Source organism: Aethalodelphis obliquidens, unplaced genomic scaffold (assembly GCF_003676395.1).
Source record: "Aethalodelphis obliquidens isolate GAN/ISIS:26980383/991018 unplaced genomic scaffold, ASM367639v1 scaffold36, whole genome shotgun sequence".
In the NCBI taxonomy this organism is placed as follows: Eukaryota; Metazoa; Chordata; class Mammalia; order Artiodactyla; family Delphinidae; genus Aethalodelphis; species Aethalodelphis obliquidens.
The window spans coordinates 19,448,905-19,464,516 of record NW_020837980.1 but is presented as its reverse complement, the minus strand read 5'-3'; the positions used below and the strand labels follow the sequence as shown (position 1 = coordinate 19,464,516).

At 45.4% G+C, this 15,612-nt stretch overlaps 1 protein-coding gene and 1 long non-coding RNA gene across 7 annotated transcripts in view; one reads left to right on the top strand and one right to left on the bottom strand.

Moving 5' to 3' along the window:
* Positions 1-7,123, bottom strand: LOC113632427 (uncharacterized). 2 transcript variants are annotated; one of them, XR_003437803.1, is made up of 3 exons: positions 6,280-7,123; positions 5,324-5,418; positions 1-2,249 (listed from the first exon to the last, which is right to left on the bottom strand). It is a non-coding gene; the product is annotated as an uncharacterized LOC113632427 (long non-coding RNA). The 2 variants fall into 2 exon arrangements; XR_003437804.1 differs by having other exon boundaries at positions 6,552-7,123.
* A 304-nt stretch (positions 7,124-7,427) lies between these two features.
* ETV6 (ETS variant transcription factor 6) overlaps positions 7,428-15,612 on the top strand; it is a 240,456-nt gene continuing 232,271 nt past the window's right edge. For 2 of the 5 annotated variants that reach the window (XM_027129589.1, XM_027129588.1), the window contains exon 1: positions 7,457-7,798. Coding sequence is in view for 3 of the 5 variants with exons in the window: in XM_027129591.1 (XP_026985392.1) it covers positions 7,766-7,798 (33 nt within the window). In the remaining 2 variants the exon portion in view is untranslated. Of the gene's footprint in view, positions 7,799-15,612 lie in introns of all 5 variants that reach the window. The other 3 variants (XM_027129591.1, XM_027129586.1, XM_027129585.1) reach the window with 3 other exon arrangements.

The following is a 15,612-nucleotide window of genomic DNA, read 5'->3' as shown; positions in this document are numbered from 1 at the left end:
TACATTTTTGGCAGTGTAGCAGGTTTCTTCCTCAAGGAGACCTGCCTCCCCTTAATTTAAGGGGCTCTGCATCTATATGTGGACTGAATCAAGTCTGGGATTCAGTTGAGGATCCAGCACTGTCTGTTATTGGGACTCAGGTCAGAATTTTTGACTCTGGACCTAGAGCTTTTCTGTGTATACAAGTCAAGTAAGACTTTAATAGGATGTCTATTAATTTCAGTCCTAGGGAGATCCCAATAAATTAGCCAATACCAAAGATCAAACCATGGTGATTAATTATCACTTTAGCTTTGCTATCCATTATGATAACCATGTTTTCTTATCTCTGGTAGTTAAAATAGTTAAGCAATGTCACTTGACACCTGTCACTCCAGTATCCCACCATCCCCAGTGAATTCAGAGAGCCCAGTCTAACGGCAGCATTCATGGCTTAGAGAATGGCTACTATAGGACTCTGCAAGGGTGCTGGTGTTTGCTTCAACAATGCACCACTTAAAGCCTTGTTGAAGGGAGTGTCTTCTGAACCCTCCCAGGTCATAATTAGGGGAGAGCGGTAGTTCTTACATAATAAATCCACTCCAGCATTCCAACTCCTTATCTTTTGGATACCTTCCATTTATACAGTGTGAGGTGGATTTATGAAGGAGGTGATTTTCAGGTTCTACTTGACAGAAAACAAATAGTTTCATAGTTTGTGTGTGTGGGTGGAGTTTTGAGTAATGTGGGACAAGGCCTGAGGATAGCAATGGGAGTAATGAAGTAAGAGATTTGAGCAGAGATAGAAGATTCAGTAGTGATTATAGATAAACTATACAAGTTCCGTGGAAAAAGGAAGTGGCAATAACCCAAACTGGAGTTGCCACTGCTGGCAGGATAAGGGAGACTCTGTGAATGAGACAGAAAGATCTGGGAAGAGACGATATTTATGGCATAGACGAGAGCAGCATGTCAAAAATTATTTTGAGGTTCATTAACTTGGAGGTTGATAATATGATGGCATTATTAAGAGAGATGGGGATGCCATAGGGAGAAGGCATATGGAATACAATAGTTTGAAGGTTAGATGGGGGATGATGTGACAGAGAACTGAAAAATTCTAAAAATATAACAGCAGGAGAGGGCTATGGGAAGCTGATCATTTTGCGTAGTGACTTTGTAACGTGACAACTTAGCTAGATTGAAATACATTCTCAGAATTCCCTTCTCTGTATGTTTCCAGTTAGCGTGGGACACAGGAGAGAGTGTGGAGTGACTTGGAAGGTAGAAATGAAGCAGCAGATATTTTGTAGCTCACACATATTGTCACTCCTCTGTTGCCTCCCTCATTGGTGTGGGGCAGTGTCTGGGCCACTGACCGCTCCGCCTTCACCATGATCCTCCTTCAGCTTCTGCAACTCCTGAGCCAGGCGTGTGTGTGTGTGTGTGTGTGTGTGTGTGTGTGTGTGTGTGTGTGTGCGCGCGCGCAGGACACCCAGGACATCAAGGTCAGAGGCAATGAGATTGACGTGGGTTTCAGTCCATTCTCATGGGCTCCAGCTCATGCTTTTGAGTTCTAGCTTTTTCTTGGTTTCACCCATAGTTGAGCATAGATTTCATCCATTTCTTGATTTCTTGGTTTCACCCAGCTGGAAGATCTGCTCTTCCAGCTGCCTGCTGTATATATGTATGCTTCCTTTACTGTATCAGTCAGCATGCCATCAGAAATACACAATCATTCTCTCTCTCTCTCTCTCTCTCTATATACACAATACACTCCCACAACACACACATGGAGGTAATTCTGCCTGAATGCACCCTGACTGATATAGTAAAGAAAATATATAGTTTAAGGCAGTGACTCTTAAGATTTAAAAACCCATGTCTTCTTTGGATAAGCAGAAACATTTCTCCTCTTCTTTCCCACCCCACCAGTTATGACAGATCCTTTTTACAGAAGCATGCCCATTAGGTTAAGGAATTCTGATTTGGCAGAGATATGTGGATGGTGTTTTTTTGTGGGGTTTTTGTTTTTGGAGTTTATATTTTTTAAATGTTATTATTTTCATTGTAAAAACATAACATTATACTACAATAATGGCCATGTTTTTTAATTAAGCACATCCACTTCCACATGGTTCTTAACTTCATTCTTCCCTACTTCTCGCCACTCCTCATCACTCTTTTGGAGGATAAAGACTAGACATTCAGGTTCCTCTTCCAGTTTGTATGTAGAAAGTCACAAGAGACCATAATTCATTCCCTAACACCTAAAACAAACCAGATAATCTACATAATTATAATTTAAAAAACCATCAGAGAGATGAGAGCACAAAGAAACCTAAGTGAATTAAGTTTCAGAAAATGACAATCCTTCAAATGAAAGAAAAGATCCACAGTGGTTCTCACCCCTGACTGAAGTATAGGACTCCACCATAGATGATGGCAAGGAGGAATCAGCCTAACTTTTAACAAATTTTAATGGCCGTGGGTGGGCTTATATGACAGATTAGAATCCAGGGGAATCACAGGCACAGAGTGCAACTATACTACCTCACTATTCTTTCCCACTGATATTCACTAACTACTGGGATAGGGCCATAAACAGAAGGGCAGGGAAGAAGAGCTGAGAGACGCTCTCAGAGACACACTGGGCTTTTAGTTAAGAAAGACTTGTAGAGGGTGGGAGAGCTGAGAGAAAACCCATGGCACTCCAGGCCTTCAGCTAAGAAAAATTGAGGGTCAGGGCAGGAGAGAAGGGAGAGCCTGCCTGAAGGCTTGATAGCTAATGAAGACATCAAGCAAGGCAGAACAGCTGAGATAACAGCTCTAAGACAGTATTTGCTTATAGGAAAAGTTCTGATCTTGCCTTCAAAATATTTGAAACCTGTGGTGAACTGAATCAAGCTGAAAAATTACAACAAAGCCCACATCTAGCTCAACGATAGATTATAGCTACTCAGCTCCAATTCTAGTGGTCTTACAGGAGAATGTGTGTGGCCCTTTTTGGAGGAAAATATTTAATTCATTGTCTACTGTATTTTTACAGAAAATGTATGTAGTTTTACATAAAATGTCCAGCATAGAGTAAAAAATAGCAAGACACACACACAAAAGAGCAAGAAAATGTAACTCATGGTCAAGTAAGGAAACCAACTGAAGTTAAGCAAGAAAACCTCACATTTGAGAATTATCACATTATAACAAAAATGCTAAAGGACTTTAAAAAAAAAAGGTAGAACCCATAAATAAAGATATGAGCAACTTCAGAAAAGTGATGGAGAATATTAAAAAATGGAAATGCTAAAAATACAGTATCAGAAGTAAAGAACTTGATAGGCTTAGCAGTAAGTTGGACAATAACGGAGGAAAAAAACTTGGAAAAGAGATAAATAGAAAGCATCCAAATTGAAAGTCAAAAAGAAAAAATGATAAATACAATAGAGCATTTGGGTCTATTGAACAATGTCAGTTGGTCTAACACTTGTATCATTGCAGGAAAAAAAAAAAAAGGAGTACAAAGAATGGGCAGAAAACAATATTCAAAGAGATAACAGATCAGAATTTTCCAAAACTGACGAAAGATACCAACTTATAGGTCCAAGAACTGTAGCCAACATCAAGAAGAATAAATACAAACAAACCAAAAAAACCCCACATGTAGGCACATCCTAGTCACAATTCTGAAAACCAAGTTTAGAAACCAGGTCTTAATGACAGCCAGAGAAAAAAAGACATTACACACAGGGAGCTAAAATATGAACTACAAATGACTCTTAAAAATAATGGAGACAGAGATGGAATGAAATGTTTAAAGTGCCAAAAGGAAAAAAAATATCTGTCAACCTAAAATTTTATACACAGTTGAAAATTATCCTTCAAAAATGAATGTGAAATAAAGACATTCTGACACAAAGAAAGCTGAGAGACTTTATCTCCAACAAGAAATGCCAAAGAAGTTCTTGAGGCCAAACAGAAATGATACTAGATCTGCAAGAGGGAATAAGAAAGTACCAGAAAGGATAAATAGCTGGACAGATTAAAAAGAGACATATTTTAGTACCTTCATTATACACACATATTTACAATATTAAAAAAAAAATCAAAACCCCCTACAGTGTATGGTGGGTTTTGTAACACAGGTAGAAATAAAATATAGGACAATATCATAAAGGATGGGAGAGGGATAAATGAAATTATGCTGTTGTAAGTTTCTTATATATTTATGAGATAGAATAATATTATTTGAAGATAGACTGTGGTAATTAAAGATGCAAATTGTAATTTCTAGAGCAACCACTATATTTAATGTAAAAAAGAAACACTAGAAAGACCATCTAGGAATTTAAATGGAATATGAAAAAAAATACCTAATTACCCCAAAGAAGTCAGGAAACAAGGAATAGAGAAACACCTGACAAATGGGAATGAGTGAATGAAAACAACTTCCCTTAACTACTATTACTGAGTGGTTTTGGAAATTAGTTTTGCTACAGACTTTATCAAGTCTGTTTTTCATGAATTAAACCTAAAACTACAAGGCAAAATATAGCTATATGTGGAGCTTATACTGCAGTTAAATCATTTCGACACAATTAACATTGTTTGAATCACAAATAATATAAAGCTGCTTTATACATTTCCTATATGGTCAAAAGTTAAGACAAGAAGCAAGATGTCCATTCTAACACACATTTGCAGCAGTTCTATTTTCTGAACTCAAACTACAGTTCCAGCAGTGGTTTTTGGATTTTGATGCAAGTGAAAAGGATATTTTCATATTTAAAATCCACTTCACTGTGCAGTTGAGGCACTTCTACCTAACTTTCAATTGGAAGTGATTAATCTGCAATGTAATGACAGGCTAAAGGGGAAATATCAAGAGAATTTATAGAATTCCAATAAAATTGTATAAATGCCTTATAAGCAATAAGTATGCTCAAGTAAAACCATATGCTCATGGATTGATACATTTGGCAGGATCCTATCTGGATGAAAAGATACTTCCAAATGAAATACGTGAAATCTCATGACAGATCACCATTAGCAGATAAACATTTGCAGTCAATTTTGATGATAGAGAACATTTAGTTTAAACTGGGGTTTAACTAAGTGAAATGTTATCCCCCTTAAAAAAAAAAAAAAAAGAGTTCCATTCCTCTCATTGTTAGACCTGTATTACAACTCTTATTATTACACCTTATATTTTGTCAATAAAAACAAAACTGTAGATATTTGTTTTCTCTATTGCTATATAAGTATCTACATAGTCTCAATTTTGTCTCTTGGGGCACAAAGCCTAAAATATTCACTATTGGGCCCTTTGCAGAAAGAAATCACCAACCCCTGGCTAAATGCAATGTCTTCCACAGCTGCTACTGCGTAGTTTGCTTTGGAACCACACACAGTCTCCTTTACACGCCACTTTTGTTGAGTCACCTGGAGAAGGTAACGAGGAGATAGAACAAAGTTGAGAGTTAATTCAGTCCTGAGGTTAAATAATGGTAGCTAACGTTCATTGAGCAGATAAAGTATATAATTAGAACTCAGATAATTCATCACTTTGTACATATTTGCTCATTTAATAAATACTCACAGGAATCTTAGGAGATAGGTAATATTCCCCACCCCATTTTACCCAAGCTGAGAGAGTGAGTTGCCAAAGATCATGCTGATAAGTAAGGGATGTAGAGGTTTACAGGACTTAACCCAGCAATGGGACATCAGAACCAACGCCTGCAACACCAGCCGAGGGATCAAAAGTAGACGCGTGTGTGTGGGTTGAGGTGGGAGCAGCAGGTGGTCCAGGGCAGAAGAGCTGGTGTGGACATGAGCGCTCTCGGGAAGGACAGGACTACCAGGTGACATGGACTGCTGAGGTCCTCGGAGACTCACAAAATCCCATTATTCCCACCATCCCAGCAATAGGACTCTTTTCCCATTCCAACCCCTTTAATAAATTCTGGTTCAGAGTGTTCTTCGAATGAGCGTGTGAAGAAGTCTGAACACAATTTATTATGTGGAGAGATGAAGGCAAGTGGGTAGGAAAAATCCGTGTAATGGGGAGGGTCTGGGAAATCTGTCCTGGTTTATCTGTATATACTATAGACACACATTATACATATGTATTTATATATTTGTAATTTAATACACATCCACACATTAAAGCCGTACGTATTAGCAGGGTTTAGAATTTAAACATAAGTATAATGTTCTCAACCTTCTGCAGTGGACACTTCAGAGCATTTTCAGAGACTATAAATAACAATAAAAATCATAGAGTGATCAGACTGCACGTACTCAAGGCTAGAACCTTCAGCCCGACAGGATTTAACCTCCTCTCAATTGTTTTTCCAACCAAATATTCCTCCCCCGGCAGGATCCCGGGGTCGTCCCATCCGCCAAGGATGGTTTCAGAGAAGCAGTCCTGGGGAGGGGTATTATCTCCAGGAACACGTCCTGTCAACTTTGCAGTCGAGTCACCTATTTCGGTTGGTAGCGGCCGCTATTGCTTTAAAAAGACAGAGGATTTCGAAACAGGGAGGAAGGGGGGTCAGGAAAAGGAACTCAACTGCCTTTGATAACCTCCCAACAGCCTTTCCTTCTCCAGGACGCGTGCTCGGCTGGGGCAGCGCCCGCATCCCCGGCCTGGCGGGCGCGCGCGCCTCCTCTTTTCCGGGCGCCCACCTTCGCGGGGAATCCCCCGCGGCCAGGCTGGGCTTCTGCCGGTGGCCGCCCCGCTTTGTCTCCGACGTCGCGCTCCGCGACTCGCTCGCTCGCTAGCTCGCCCCTTTACCCCGGTGCGGGCTGTAACCCGATCTCCCATTTCCTGGTGGATTCTCTTAAAGAGGCCGCGGTCGAGAAGCAGAACAAAGGCTATTGTTTTACTTCCTCCTTCGGATTCCGCGTCCTTACCGGAATGTCCCTTCCTATATAATTATTTTCATTGCGTCTGCGCTCGGCGGGGGGTGGGGAAACCCTGTGCCTTTCAATGTATCCAAGAGACGGAGCTAGGGGAGGGGAGGCGTTTAATAAAACCTGTTCTGAGGTTTCTGGGGCCCCGATGGAACGTTTCTCGGCGTGTCTTCCGCGAGCCAGGCGGCGGCCCAGCGGAGCCTAGGACGCCCCGCGTCAGGCCGGCGGGGGCCGCGCCGCCCGCCTAGTTAGCAGCCGCGGCCTCGCGCGGCCCCGCTCCCCGGGATCCTCTGCCCGCGCCCCCGCCGCCGCCCCTCCCCCACCCCGGCCCGGCTTTTATTTCTCCGATGCGGGGCTGTAACCCGATCTTTTATTTCCTGGTGGCTCCTTTAAGAGGCAGAGCTCAGTGCTGGGAATTCACGTCAGTTTCTGCACTGAAACTCTCAAGATCAATGAGCAAAGAGCTTTCTCAGTTCTGCCTTTCAGTTTCTCTCTTCCAGGAAGGAAAACATTCGAGAGAGAGAGCGAGGGAGAGCGGCGGGAGGGCGGGGGGCGGGGGCGCCGGCCCGGGTGGGAGGAGAGAGCGGGAGGCCGGCCGGGCTGCGTCCCGGGTCGCCGCGCCGCACCGCGACCTGCAGACCCCGCCGCCGCGCCGCCCGGCTCCCACGCCCCCGCCGCCCCGCGCGGCTACTCCGCCGGCGCCCGCCCCGCCCCGCGCGCTCGCGGCCCCCCGGGGCGGCCGCCGGGAGAGATGCTGCAAGAAACTTCTTAAATGACCGCGTCCGGCCGGCTGTGGAGCGTTTCTGGGTTGGGGAGAGGAAAGGAAAGTGGAAAAAAACTGAGAACTTCCTGATCTCTCTCGCTGTGAGACATGTCTGAGACTCCTGCTCAGTGTAGCATTAAGGTAAAGATCTTCTCCCCCTCCCTCTCCGGGGTGGAAAACCTTGAGCTGCACCGGCCCGGCCAGTCGTACTGGGCTCTTCAGTTGTGAGGGGACTGTTGCAGTCGCTCTGTTCGCAGGAAATTATTTGGGGCGCCGGGGAAGGAGACGCGGCTCGCGGCGGCAGCGTACCCTTTAGTGTAACCTTGCTGCTCCCCCCCTCCCGCCGAGCGCCCTGTCGGCTCCTGCGCCCTCACCTCACCCCTTTGCTTTTTGACAATGAAATGCCAGTCACCGTCGGTCTGGAGGAGCCCGAGTGGTCTCCAGGACTGTAAAACACCCCCGTAATTAGTGCGCCTTTAAAAAAACCTGGTCCCTATTCGTACTCCCAACATGTGACCGAAATGGAACTTTTGTTCCCGAGGGGTGGTCTCCTTAGAAAAAAAAGTTCTCCGGCTCCATTGGGATTGGAATCATTTCTTTTTTTTAAGGGCTCACAGAGTCGGATCCGACAGATTCCCCCCACCCCCGCATTGTAATTGCAAGCGCTTGTCGGAGAGACAGTCGTGGTGTCAGCTTTTCCTGGGCATTGCACAATGAATTTCTTTTCTTTCTTTTTTTTTTCCCTTTAAACCAAGGTGAATAAAGTCGCTGAATGGTTATTTTACTCTGATGCATCTGAACGCTGAGCAATCCCAAAGTAGAAAACTCCCGTGTTGCAGAGAGGGAGAATTACCTAAGTGACCAGACAAAATGACCTTCCCAGTTTGACAGTGCAGAGAGGAGAGCTAAAAGTAGAAATCTCCCAGCTTTCTGGCCATGGTTTTCAGTATTGTAAATGCAAGATGGTGAAGGATGTTTGCAAACACAGCATTTACCTTCCAAGTAGTTGTGTGTGTACATTTATATATATGTGTGTCTATAAAGGCTAGTGGTGTTGCGGTTTGTTGCTTCTAGAAAGTTGTCGTAAAGTTTGCCACCGTGAGGAGGCAGACTGATTTGTCCATCTCCCCCAATTATTTTGCCCCGTCCTTGCATTTGGTGTGCACTTCCATTTCACTGTTCCATCAGTACCCAGATGGAAAAGCCTTTTGCTTCTGTGAGACGCTGAAGCTCCTGAAGTTTGTGGCTTGGCCCATTAACTGTGTTCATTGAGGGAACCCTGCAGAGACAATGCACAAGTAACCAGTTTTCTTCATCTATGGAGAATTCGAGAAACCTTTCCTGCTTTAACACGGCTTTTCCATAGCATCTGTTTAGAGGAAACAGTATTTTCTCATGTTTGCTTATTAGGGTTTCATAATTATACTCAGGTGTTAGTGTTTCTTATCCGGCAAGATGCTCATGGGGTTTGAATTAGGGCTAATGTGAACTGAAAAGGTGGGTTGGGTTTCTTTGTTTTTGCCTCGCAAAAAAATGCCCGGTGGAACTTTCGGGTTTCTGTGTTTGTACATATCTGGGGATAGCAGTATGTCTGCGGTAGCAGGGGAGTGTCAGAGTAAAGATGTTAGGTAGGTTTATACTTCAAAACCAATTTCTTTTGCTGTATAAATTTGATTCTACGAGTTCAGGAAAATCCTACGGTATGCCTGATCTAATTTATCTGACACTACATAACACAAACAGAGGTAACTAAATACTAGGGTATGAAATCAGTAAATTGTATTTAGCTCTATGGCAATAAATCTGACCTGGGGAGAACCTGGACCAACTATGAGATAGTGATTTTAGGGTGAAAACAACAAAAAACAAGCCTTTCCGTGACTTTTCTCGATGTCTCTTCTGAAGAGACTGCATATGCCCCCTGTTCTGAGGGGCTCATGTTTGGGTACTGCAGGTGCTCACCTTATTGTACCCCAGTGGGAGGCTACAGCAGCCCTTTCCTTACACACATGGATGGAATCATTCCTAAACCCAGACAGCACAGTGTCTTACATGTGACATAAAAATTGCAGCCGTAGTTTGTATATCATTTTTTTCCTTATTGTTTACCCCGCAGTTCTTTTCGGGAGCCTCTTTTCTCACTCTGTATTTCTCTGTAATTAGATTTAATGGTCTTCACTAGTAATGAAAGTATCGCTTTTATTTTGGATTGCTCCTTATGGAACCAGAATATGACTGTTTGCTTGGACTGTGCATATGTTTAAATGCACATATGTGAAGTGCGTTTTTCCACAGAGTTTGTTTAGTTTGCAACGTTCCAGTAAGAAGCGCCGGAGATCAAGGACTGGGCTTATTCTAGCTTGTCTGAAAATGCTCTGGTGATGTGTGCGGTGTTTCCCTCAGTCCTTGGGATGTGGTACAGTGACTGCATAATAAAAAATGTTTGCTGGGAACCCACAAGAACTGGGATTTTTTTCTACAGTCCAGTAAACAATAAAGTTTTCTGTGGAGCAGAGAATGAGTGTCAGGAGCTTTCAAGGATGACCTGATGGCTCTGATATCCTGAGGACATGTGACACGGAAGGCTGTCTGTGTGGAGAGATTTCCTTCACTCCTCCTGTCTACTCCTGAAACCTTCCTCCCTGGCTCTCATTCCTTACAAGCAGCTGGTCAGCAGGCAGTAAATTCCTCAGCAGCTGGTGTGATGGAGCACAGGGGAGCCTGACCAGAGGCAGCCACAGAGGGAAGTACTCTGTTTACTTCTGTGCTAGAAAAGAGTAGTGTACGATTTCGGTGGAATTTCCAGGGTGAAAGTTTCTGAATCAGTCAGTGACATCTCTGTATCACTTTCATGGTGGTGGTTGCTGATGAATGCCTGATATTGGCTTTTATATTTCTTTTGCACTTTATAAGCATGTTCCCGGCACTGCAGGGAAGTTAATATCAGACACATGTTTATAGCAGAAGACAGGTTGACCAGCCCAAGGTCACCCAAACTATGGCTGCGCCCCACTGTTTGTCTGCACTGGGCGCCCTCATCGTGAGAGATTAAATGCTTCCATTCCTGACCATTTGGGGTTGTTTCAATGTAAGGACGGGGTCACCTAACTCTGTAAAAAGTCAAATTATTTTTTTCGGAGGATCGTGTGGCTGACTGCTGGGTACGGGAGAAAGGAAGAGGCTATCTTTTCCATCATCAGCCTTCACCTTCAAGTCACCTGTTCAGTTTTAACTTCAGCCAAGTTGCAGTGGAAAGTAACTATGGCCCAGCAGACACAGCCCTGCGTAAGGCTGGCTGGGCGGCCGGCTAGAACTATCCAGGATAGTACAGAGAAATAGTTGCGTAACATCCCTGGCCCCTCCTTTCCCTGCCCTCCGTACTGGTTGGCTTTTTTAGCGGAATGCAATCTCTATTTTGCTGCTTTCTGGGAGTCTCTGGGTTTCCCCTCCTGGGCTCTGAGCTCCTTGGGTTTAGTGGCGATTATCTTTGCGTCCTGGTGCCCACCTTGGCACCTGGCTCAGAAATGTGTGTCAGTAATGTTTGCTGACTTGCAGTGAAGCATGGAAGGAGGTCAGTACCCTTTCCGCTCTCTGTCCTGTGTGCTCGGAGTGACTTAACACTTCACCCACAGGCTAGCATACAGTGGTTACTAGGGCCACTCTGCTGTCACAGGGAGGCCTAGAGCACTCCCTTGGGTGTCTGCCTAAAAATTATTACTGGTAGAATTTTGGCCTAATAATAATGTTTTCTTATTTTGATAACATTTTCAAAAACTGCTTTTGTGTCTCAACAAACAACAACATGGAACTGGGTAAAAGATACGAGACAGGGGCTTGAGGAATCACTGGAGAAGGTTCAGATTAGCAGGCTTCTAAGTTTTCCCCAGGGTCTTCAGCAAGTGAATCAGGGAACTTTGAGAATCTAAGAGCTGAGAGACTATAAAGATCACCTGGGCCAACGTCTGATTTTAGTTTATTTTTTTGCTGTGTTGGGTCTTCGTTGCTGCGCACGGGCTTTCTCTAGTTGCGGTGAGCGGGGGCTACTCTCCATTGCGGGGCGCGGGCTTCTTACTGCAGTGGCTTCTCTTGTTGCGGAGCGTGGGCTCTAAGGGCACGGGCTTAGTTGCTCCACGTCATGTGGGATCTCCCCGGACCAGGGCTTGAACCCATGTCCCCTGTATTGGCAGGCGGATTCTTATTTATTTATTTATTTATGGCTTCGTTGGGTCTTCGTTGCTGTGTGCGGGCTTTCTCTAGCTGTGGTGAGCGGGGTCTACTCTTTGTTACACTGTGCGGGCTTCTCATTGCAGTGGCTTCTCTTGTGGCAGAGCACAGGCTCTAGGCCTGCGGGCTTCAGTAGTTGTGGCACGTGGGCTCCAGTAGTTGTGGCTCGCAGGCTCTAGAGCACAGGCTCAGTAGTTGTGGCGCGCGGGCTCAGTTGCTCCGCGGCATGTGGGATCTTCCCAGACCAGGGATCGAATCCGTGTCCCCTGCATTGGCAGGCAGATTCTTAACCACTGCACCAACCAGGGAAGCCCGGCAGGAGGATTCTTAACCACTGCGCCACTAGGGAAGTCCCTACAACGTCTGATTTTTATGGAGAGGAGGTCCACACAGCTAAATTGTTTGCTTCAGCTGATCGGTGACTGAGCCAGGTTTAGAGCAACGCAGACCCCCTGGTTCTCAGGCCCCTGTCCCTCACTGGGCTGGGTTCACGGTGCATCCCTATAAGAGGCCAAGGAGATTCAATACAACAGGCTGCACACTCTCTAGCACTTCCCAGCTTGGTCCATTTTAATCGAAAGCCAGCTGGTATGAGGGCACAGAGGTACGTGCCAAGGAAGATGGTGTGTGTGGGAGCCCTGGGTCCAGAGGGTATATTGTTAGATGTGAGAAGAGGAAGGAGTAGGAGGGGGGGGATGAGGGAAGAAGGGCTTCATGGACTTGTATTTGCACCACCATCTACAGCAATACATTTTTTGTATTCTGGTAAAAAGCATGTAGCATTAAATTTACCATCTTAACCATTTTTAAGGGTACAGTTCAGTCGTGTTGTCTGTTCACGTTGTTGTGCAACTGATCTCTAGAACTTTTTCATCTTGCAACACTGAAACTCTATACTCGCTCAACACCCATTTCCCCTCTCCCCTTCTCCCAGCCCTCCGTAACCACCTTCCTATTTTCTTTCTGATTTTGACTACTTTAAATAGTTCATATGAGTGGAATCATACTTTCTTTACTTCACTTAGCATAATGGCCTGGGGGCTCATCCATGTTGCAGTATGTGACAGGATTTCCTTTTTTCAAGGCTGCGTAATAGTCCATTTTATGTATATGCCATATTTTCTTTATCCATTAGTCTGTTGATGGACATCTGGGTTACTCTCATCTCACAGGTGTTGTGAATACTGCCGCGGTGAACATGGCTGTACAAATGCCTCTTTGAGATCCTGCTTTGAGTTCTTTGGATTTATACCCAAAGATGGGATGGTGGGGTGCAGTGGTACTTTTTTATACCATGTGAGGGACTGGTACTTCTGTTTTGGGCTGAGGGTGCTGGACCTGTTAGCAGGGCCTTTTCTGAGGAATCCTTGAGGGGGCCCTAGGCTCAACTGTACACCTTAATTTATACACAGTAGGCTCTGCATCAGCTAAAAACATGGCAGCTGGTCCTAGGGAAGTAGCTTACCTCTTTAGCATAGGTAAGTGAAGGGAAGAAACACCCCAAATACGGGCAACAGAGGAAGGTGGAACTAAAACAAATTCTGGGCATCTGAGTTGAGCACACTGAGGCAGGCTGGGGGCAGGTGGGGAGGGCGTGTGAGGACCATCTTGAAGAGCAGGTGCGTTCTGTTACGGATGTTGAAAAGTTGCCCTGTGGTGTGGATCTCCCGGCTGAGGGAATCAGCGCCAAACGAAGCCCCCTAGGGTGTGGGGTGTACAAACGAAGTATTTGTCTCTGTGAATGCTACTTCAGGAGACGCACTGATGGTGGTTTTCTGGCAGAATCCTTCACTGCCGCATTTGTTGTAGAAACCAGCCTCTGTGTGGATGCGTTGAATAGCACGAGTGTAAGTTGACGCAGGGTTCCCACGCCAGAAGGGGCCCAGCTTAAAGACCAGTCGCTGCCAAGCCTAGTATTTGGAGAGAGAAAGGGTAAAGTTAGTGAGAAGTTAGAATGATGGCCTGTTAAAAAACAAACACATTTTCATTGATTTTTGGACATACAGGAACCAGCCTAATAGAGTGTGGCTTTCCAGGGCGTCTGAGGCTGAGCCTCCGTGCGAACAGGCAGAAATGACTTGTGTCCACACCGTCAGCTGGTGAGAAATGAGGGCTGCTGTGTGCTGGAGACGGTACCTTCCGCATCGAAATAGTACCATCAGTATGTTGCTTGCTCCGTTAATTTGCTTGATCACCCTTTCTTTTTAGATAGTGAAAGTATACAGTTCAGCCTGGTCTTTGGCTAAATGACCTTGAATTTGGGGAGTATGTGGGGTGGTGACAAGGAAGGTATTAGCCTGTGTTTGTTAGGTGTGGAGCCCCAGATGAGCTAATTGCTGACTCAGGCCTGTGGACTAAGCGTATGGGAAACTGTGAAACACCTGCGTTTTGGGAGCCTTGTAAGGTCTGGGTAATAAAAGGGGCTTGTGTGCTGCGTTGGTGGTCATCCTCCTGCATCATCACCACCATCGTTTATTGGATACCGCTGTGTGCTGGTCCTTGGGCTGAGCGTTTTATCTACATTATCTCGTTTGCTCTTTACTACTCCCTCCGGGATGCAGGTTTTCTCCCTGTTTTGCAAAGGAGGAGCCTGAAGCCCGTAGCCGTGAAGCGATGTATTGGTCTGAGATCTTCCAGGCTGTACTCTGGCCCGAGCTTCACCGAGTCTACATCTCGGGACTGCAGTTCCAAAGCACTTTCTCTCCTGACCCAAGACGCAAGGACAGCCACCTTTATGAAGAAAGTTAGGAAACCAAGAGTAATGGGGCTGTGGGGGAGCTTCCCACAGGCCAAGATGAGAGGTGGGAATTGAGCCGGCAGAGATGCTCCTTCCCTCTCTGGGTGGGTGCCCCCTAACCGGCCCTCTCGTGGCAGGGTAGCCAGATGGTCACGTCGCACCACCCACCTTGGAATGGACGTCCAGATCTCCCATTTGTACACCAATCCCTGATGTTCTCTAGTGATACTTTGTCTGTGGGTGGGTTCATTTGTGCCCTTTTCATGTTTTTCTCAGAAATCTTTTCCCTCTCTGCCTCGCTCTGCTTTCCCCCAGTGTCTCCTTACCCCATCATCAGGTGATCAGGTGGGTGACAGGCCAGGGCCGTGTCCTCTCATCCTGCCCACCCTCGGAGCTAGACACCTTGGTCACACCCTGGTCAGTCTCTCTCCTTCCACTGCTTTTTTTTTTTTCAATTTCAAACTTTTTACACAATCCATGAATGCAATGCTTTTTAAAAACCATCCCTCATGTCCATCTGAAGATACTGTGTGATTTCTAGGAATCTATTTGATGTCTCTTCAGGTGTTCCCTGATTTCCCCCACCACCAAAGGAATCATCTTTTTTCTTAATAAATTTATTTATTTTTGACTGCCTTGGGTCTTTGTTGCTACACGTGGGCTTTCTCTAGTTGCGGCGAGCGGGGGCTACTCTTCGTTGCGTTGCGCGGGCTTCTCATTGCGGTGGCTTCTGTTTGTTTCGGAGCACGGTCTCTAGGTGCGCAGGCTTCAGTAGTTGTGGCATGTGGGCTCAGTAGTAGGGGTTCGCGGGCTTAGTTGCTCCCCAGCATCTGGGATCTTCCTGGACCAGGGCTCGAACCTGTGTCCCCCTCATTGGCAGGATTCTTAAGCACTGCACCACCAGGGAAGCCCTATCTTTTTTCTTGATAGCTTGCTACCTGACCCTACTGGCCTTGTTCTAATTTCCCGGAATGAAGGGAGAATTTGGGCCCTC